The 7,537-nt window shown below is 40.7% G+C and overlaps 1 protein-coding gene across 2 annotated transcripts; it reads right to left on the reverse strand.

Moving 5' to 3' along the window:
- Positions 1–1,510: 1,510 nt before the first annotated feature.
- Positions 1,511–7,464, reverse strand: Fignl1 (fidgetin like 1). Of its 2 annotated transcripts, none has more exons than XM_010624881.3 (5): positions 7,453–7,464; positions 6,119–6,200; positions 5,615–5,730; positions 5,422–5,494; positions 1,511–5,099 (listed from the first exon to the last, which is right to left on the reverse strand). In XM_010624881.3, exon 5 carries the CDS (start codon positions 5,087–5,089, stop codon positions 3,059–3,061), a length of 2,031 nt encoding a protein of 676 aa, XP_010623183.1. In that variant the 5' UTR covers positions 5,090–5,099; positions 5,422–5,494; positions 5,615–5,730; positions 6,119–6,200; positions 7,453–7,464; the 3' UTR covers positions 1,511–3,058. The 2 variants fall into 2 exon arrangements, with proteins under 2 accessions (XP_010623183.1, XP_010623184.1); XM_010624882.3 differs by lacking the exon at positions 7,453–7,464 and adding an exon at positions 7,161–7,172.
- Positions 7,465–7,537: the final 73 nt, after the last annotated feature.

Genomic DNA, 7,537 nt, shown 5'->3' on the forward strand with positions numbered 1-7,537 from the left:
GCTGCCTCCCAGAGGGCTGGAATTGCAGGTGTGTGCCACCATACACACCTGCACAGAAAGACTTTGTGAACAGAACTCCAACTGCACAAGATTGCAGTAACCACTAGTCAATGATGGCTAGAATTAACAAGACACCTATTTGGTCAGATCCGTGACATCTACTTGGTGTGATCTGTGCATGGTGACACTACGACTCAAGACACCCCATCAATGTGGACGGCAGATTTGACAAGTACTTTAGAATTGAGAAGAGTGAATTAAAATTTCAAAAGAATGAAGAAGACCATAGACGGGAATGCAAAGTTCCTCAAAATATAAACCAAAAGTATATGTAACAGGCATATTTGAAAAGACCTGACAACACAACAAAAAACTATACACACATTTCTCTAAAGAATATAGACACAAAATTTCTCATCAAAAAACTAGCACTTTGTTTCCTATACTATGTCAAAAAGAACATTCATCATTATTGAGTTAGGTTTATCAGAGATGTGAGAATGATTCAACAAGCACAAATCAGTAAATGTAATATATCACATCAACAAAATGAAAGTCAAAAATCATGTGCTTCTCTCAATAGATACAGAAAGTCATTCGATAAAATCATTCAGTATCCTTCATGTTGAAAACTCTGAACACATTAGGCCCAGAAGGAACGTGCTTCAATATGGTAAAGGATGTGTGGAAGCCTCACAGCCCACATCATAATAAATGGGAAAAGGCTGAAAGCTTTCCTCTAAGACCTGAAACAAGACGATGATGTCCACTCTCACCCCTCTTATTCAACACACCACTGTCCTGAAGGCCAGAAATCAAAAGCATACAAATAGGAAGGGAAGAAGTCCGATTTCCCATTTGCATAATGACATCATTTTATATGTACAAAAACCTGACCACTTGACAAAAAGACCATGGGAACTAACTTAAAATTCAGTAAAGTTGCAGGATACAAAATCAAGGTTAAGACAATCAGTAACAGGATAATGCTTGCCTACCATGTGTGAGGCCTTAGGGGTAAATCTCCAGTACTGCAAAAAACAAAAACAAAAAAACAAAACTATTAACATTTTTATACACCAATGAGACTGCTGAGAAAGATCATAAAAATAAATTCCACTCACAATGGCTACCAAAAACAAAACTCTTAGAAATAAACTTCCCCAGGGAAGTAAAAGACCTCTACAATAGAAAATTACAAAACTCTGATGAAAGAAACAAACAAAAAAGAAACATTTCCCACATTCATGGTTTGGATGAATTAATACTGTTAAATGTCCATACTTCCCAGAACTATTTACACACGCAATACAATCCCAATCAAAATACCAGTGACATTTCTTCACAGAACCAGAAAAAAAAATCATTTATTTAGTGTTTGGCTGCTAGGTTATATTTGATACTTAGAAACGATCTATTCTCTAATAAATATTTTTAATTTTTCTTATTTTCTTCACATTTGAAAATTCTGAGAAATAAAAATTATATAATAGAGTACCAAGTGATGTTTTCATACATGTATACATTATGTAGTTTAAATTAGGTTAAACATATCTATGTCACCTATCTCTTCAGTGAAAACATTCAACAGCCTTTCTTTTAGCTGTGTGGGAGTGCGTGGTGCTAGGGACTGACGTGTCGCCTTTGCACTGAGTGGATGTGACTTCACTGAAAGCAGGAATGTTTGTGGTTCACTGCTTCACTGTCGGCACCTAGAACACTGGCTGACATTCAACTTTTTTTAAATGAATGAATGAATGCACAAGAATGCTAACAAAAAAGAAAACTGCCTACTGCTCAGTCCCTATATAAACAGCCCCTCTGATTCACTGAAGATGGAAATTCTGAACAGGCACTGTTTTTCCAGGAGAAAACTTAAAACACTGGCCAAAAATTCAAAAATGTACATGTTCGTAATCCATGCATTTTACTCAAGAAATTCATATATATACATTTTTAAAAAGATCACTAAATGGCATTCAACGTATTTGTTTACAATAAACAAAAGACAGCCAAATGTCCTGCCCTAAATGCCCTCTAACAGAGGCCTCAGCGGATGACAGTACATCCCATACAGTGGACTACTAGGCAACCATCTAAAGGACGACTCGAATAGATGTCTATTAATGTGGAAAATGACAATGTACTTTAAAGAAAAGGAGCATGTGACAAAAGAGGATGCATAGAACATCATCCTTCTGATTAAAAAAAAACTTCTAACAGAATGTATACTGAAATGATGTGCCCCACAAATAACTAAGTGATTTTTATCATTTTTTATTTCTATTTTCTAAGTTTCTACAGTGAACATGTACTATTTATAAAACCAATGGCCCATTATAAAAACCTGAAGCCATTCATTTGCAGAGAGAGCCATATGACAGGTGGTGAAGTAATATCAAATTAGTAGTAAACATCACAGATCCTCTGAAAAAAATACAACATCCTTTACCTTTTGGTTCTGTGGTTGTGTCTCTGATACTAGATTACACCTTGCTAATTCTGAACGTCTTTATTAGTCTTGGTAAGAAAAGACAACCACAAAATAGGTTACAAACTAAGAGAAGAAAGTAAAAATTGGCACTTTCATTCTAGCTTTTGGTGAACTCTTCAATCTGTCTAAATATGAGTAAGCAAAACAGTTTGGAATGGAAACCACAACACCAGCCAGCATCAAGAGCTATGTGGCCTTCGGAGGAACTTTCTTCAAAAAAAAAGGTGACTAGAAATCAGATACATCTCATAAATAAACGTAATCTCCACATTAAAGTTTTGATTTGAGCTCACTATTCATCTTCAAAAGAAAAACTTCTTAGAAGCAAACAGTTCATCCTCATTCTGTTTAAGTAACTTATACGTATCAGCTAATAACTGGAAGGCAAATAAAACTAAACAGAGGCAAAGCCAGCCAGTTGTAAACTCTGAGCTGTTATTCTTATTTGATGTCTAGAATTTACAGTATGTTCCAAAGCAATGCAATTCCCACATCCCTGGCTTCCTACTAAAAATAAACCAGCCATGCTACAGAGACATCATCTTTTAATTTGCAGTGCCCCATTCACTTTCCACAACCAAATGTTTTGTTCCAGTCTTCATACAGCTCTAAGTCTTTTGAAGATACACTAGGCCGCACAGTTCTAAAAGCATTTTCAAAGTCCACGTAAGCTATGGGCCGGACTTGATCTGTAGTTATGGTGGCGATGTCAGCAGTCTGCAAACTGCGAATGGGGCCAAGAGACGCCTCTCTGCATAGCTGGGTCATGTCTGCCCCGGAGAAGCCATCAGACTGCTGGACAATCTGATGGAGCTCCTCCTCACTGAGGTCACACTGCTCCTGGGTCATCAGATTTGTCACTATCTGCTTCCTGGCTGAAGCTTCCGGGAGGGGAATGTACAGCCTCTTCACCAACCGTCTCCGGGCAGCCTCATCAATCTCTTGGGGCCGATTTGTCGCTCCCACCACTAGAATTCGGTCTTCAGAAGACGTGGTTGCACCATCTAACTGAACTAAAAACTCCGTTTTTATCCTTCTAGAGGATTCGTGTTCACCATCTCCTCGCTGAGACAAGAGGGAGTCAATTTCATCAATAAATATCACAGCTGGCTGTTGACACCTTGCAACAGCAAATAAAGCCCGGACCATCTTCTCCCCCTCTCCTACCCATTTAGAGGTCAAGGATGAAGCCGAGATGCTGAAGAACGTCGCCCCAGACTGGCTGGCAATGCACTTGCCAATAAGAGTCTTACCAGTCCCAGGGGGGCCGAAGAGCAGAACCCCTTTAGGGGGTCCCCGTAACCCAGTGAAGATGTCTGGCCTCATCATGGGCCACACAACTATTTCCTTTATTGTGGTTTTTGCAAATTCTACTCCTGCAATATCTTCCCAGTGTACTGGAGGCCCATGGTCCATAATCTCATTCATAATAAGTTCGATCATCTTGGGTTCCAAGTTCTTCAGCCGCTCATCAATAGGATGGGCTGGTTCTGCTGGTGCGGCCCCGTAGGGTTTGTACTGCATCCCTCCATTCTGCTCTGCCCCTTCTTGTTTAGGTAAGGGAGGAACAAACTTCCCAAATATCCCTCGAGATCTGCCAGCTCCCAGAGACTTTTTCACACCCCCATATGAGGGCCCTGGTGCACGCTGGGGTTGGTGACCCTTTTTTTGCTGGTCGACCCATAACTGTTCTTTTGCAGTTTTAAAAGTAGGCAGACTGCTCTCCTCCCTTGGGCCATTATCTTCTGTTTTACTACAAGCCTTATTCAGTACTGGATTGGAAAGAGCATCAATGGTGGCACAGCTATAGAAAGCTTTCCTTGCCCGCGGGTTTTCACAGCCAGAAGGAAAAGGAGACTGGTTAGACAAGAACATCTGTACTCCTGTGTTGGCTTTAGGAGAGCCATGAGTTTCTTTTGTGACATTTCCAAATAACGGTGTGCTGTGTACTTTGGCTGTGGCTGACTCACCTAAATGCCTGGAGGACGTGGGACAAGTCTCAGTGCTGTTAGGCACCATTGGTGGCTGGACACTCTGAGGGACCCTCCAAGGGCTGCTGCCTGGGATGTCATGGGGCCTATCTCTGTGAGGAACTGAGCTGGACAGCAGGTCACCATCTCCCTCACCTCTGCAAACTCCACAGTCAGGAAGATTGAAGGCAGGGGCCTCCTGCCGGATCACTACTGATGCACTGGAAGGTTCTAGAAGAGAGTCTCTGAACTTTTTGCCAGCCTGCATCATCTTCTGTACATTACTCATTTGGAAAACATTATTTATTGACAACCCAGACTGCCACCCCCTACTATCGGTTTGTTGAGAACTGGTCAAAGCTAAAATGTTTTCTGCATAGTTATTCAAGCCGGTTTCCATGTTGTCAGAATCAACGATTGCAGAGTATTTCTCCGCATACCTTTTGAACAGTTTGGCAGCACAGACCTGGGAGATCTCGGTGTTCGCCCAGGCATACTGAACACGTAGTATCTGCGCACGGTACGCATCTGCCTTCTGCCCCGGTGTACACGTGCCAATCGTGATTGCAAAGTAATTTTTCTGCCACTCACTCAGGTGCACAGACCGAGAGCTGGAGGTCTGCATGTTAGCGATTCTACAACAGAGGACAGAATGAAAGACAAATGAATAGCAGGAAGGAAATAGACATAATGGTTTCAACAAAGTTGAAAAGTATCTGGTAAGGAAAATATACTGGAGTTTTGATTTATAAGATTTAGTTATAATGACAGATATTTATGAGAAATATCAAATAAATCAGACTTCAAGTACTCAAGATATAAAGATATTTTAATTCAATATTTACTGATAATTTTTAAAATACAAAGCTTTGCAATCTATGACTAGACACCACCTTTAACAAAATTTTCAGCAAGAACAGTGTAACTACTGGTACACAAAATAAACTAGGAGTTTACCTCTGGTCTCTATGAAAAATCAGATGAATGATCCTAAGAAAGACGTTTTATTCTGGGCCTGCAGTTTTCTTATCTGTCAAGTGAAGCAGCAGCATTATGAGAATCAAGTCAGGTAATGAATATGAAAATAACCTAAACACTACTAATGTTCCCAATGTAGAAATGCAGAAACAGGCTGAGTTAAGGAACTTACCGAAAATCGCACAACCAACTATGAATGGAGTCGGAAGTCAAACACACAGTTTCATCCCAAGTGCTACGCATGAATCCAGTGTTCCTTGACTCTCCTGCCAGAGGTCATGGATTAAGCTACATGGAACATAAGTATGATTATATTTAATGTTTTTAGTATCTTATAAATAAGCACCTGAGATAGTAAGTTACAGAATCTCATAATTTCCCAATTTCACATAAAGTGAACATGCAATTGTTATCACATGAAATAGCAAAAGCCAAATAGCCAGTAGTAACATGCTATTACTTTAGGTTTCTCTCTCAAGTTATTTTCATATGCCAATTCATATGTTTTAACAATCATGAAATTATCATGCTGTTGTAAGTGTAAGAATCTGCCTTATGTATTCACAAGAAAAATTTATAAGAAAACACCTTAGTTTCCTAAGTGTATTGCAATAAAGTAAAAAGAACTTGCGTATTTTCTTTCAAATTACATAGAATAATCAAAGCATTTTCATACATGTGCTGTGTTTAATAAAGCTCTGTATATCCAACAATGCCTTGCAGGGAATTTGTAACATCATAGAAAGGTCTTCATAAATCTGTAAATAAAAAAAAGCTTAACATCCAGGAAGACTGTAATTTGTTTAAAGCTATAAAGCTAAACAGAGTCAAGACGTGGATAAGCAGTTCATCCTGCTTCCCACTATACCACTTAAAGTCTTAACGTTCTTTATAGAACATTGGAACTGAAGGCTTGGAAATATTTATGAAAACTCTCACAATTACTATAGCCAACTTCTTCGCAGTTTCTTTGCAGTATATCATCTGCATTTCTGGGATTTCTCTAACAGCTCAGAGATATAATCACTGTTCCCAGGAGCTCTCCATTCTCCCTTCCATTGTCACCGGTTTCAATACTCATCTCCTTTTCAATTCCCTTATCCAACAGCTATGGATATAGACAGCCAAAAACATGCCCTCACTGCTCAGTGACACATCTTCTGTCCTGTGTACCATTTCCAAGTCGACTTAACCTTCATGAGCTAAAAATTACAGTTAATAAGCACCGATATAAAACATTTCCATCTTTATTTTCATAATTTTCTGATCATTTTAATAGTATGTCTGGCCTCCTAACTGGATAACTGAAAGCCAAAACTGTTTTCTATTACATTTACATTCACTCAGTGCCTAGACTATGGTCTCCGTTCAAATGGTAGCTATTAAAAAACAAAACTAACAGGGCTCCTACCATACACCAGAAAGCACTGCCCACAGGCAAACAGCACAGGAATTTACAGCACAGGGTCTGAGGTAGGGCTGCCTGTTTTCAGATTCCAGTTCTACTACCTGCCAGCAGTGACTCTGGACAGATCTCTCAGTCGGGTCTGTTTGCACCTATAAGAGTGCGGTAAGATTGCTTAGTGAAAAGGGTCTCAAGTCTGAAAAGCACTCAAAACAGTTCTCCCGCAGGAAATACTCTATGTCCTTTACAACTCCTCACAATGAGCCCTCGGAGGAGACAGTATCAGCGCTTCCTTCTCATCACAGAAACTCACAGCTTGCCTCGGACCACGGGAACTGTGTACCAAGCACCTCGCAACCCGGACGGACCTAGCAACGGGCTGAGCACCCCTAGTCTCAAGGGCTTGGGAAGGGCCGCGTAGATCTATCTGCATGCATTCGCTCGGGACGGGGCTCAGGTCTACGCGTGCGATTCCTACGTCACAGACCACAGCTTTCCAGGTTCATGTTACGCCACATTTTTTATAACTCTGCACAGGAAAGGAAGTTTCCCGGCGTGGACATTCGCACCGAAACGCCGCATCCGGTGCTCAGCGGTTTTCGTACCAGGATGCACCGGCCGCATTCGGAGTGCGCGGCGCGGGAGAGGCAGGGGTGCCCCTGGGCAGGAGATAAAGGGGCGCTCCAACTA

This window comes from Fukomys damarensis, unplaced genomic scaffold (assembly GCF_012274545.1).
Source record: "Fukomys damarensis isolate Sample0158 unplaced genomic scaffold, DMR_v1.0_HiC HiC_scaffold_17, whole genome shotgun sequence".
Lineage (NCBI taxonomy): Eukaryota > Metazoa > Chordata > Mammalia > Rodentia > Bathyergidae > Fukomys > Fukomys damarensis.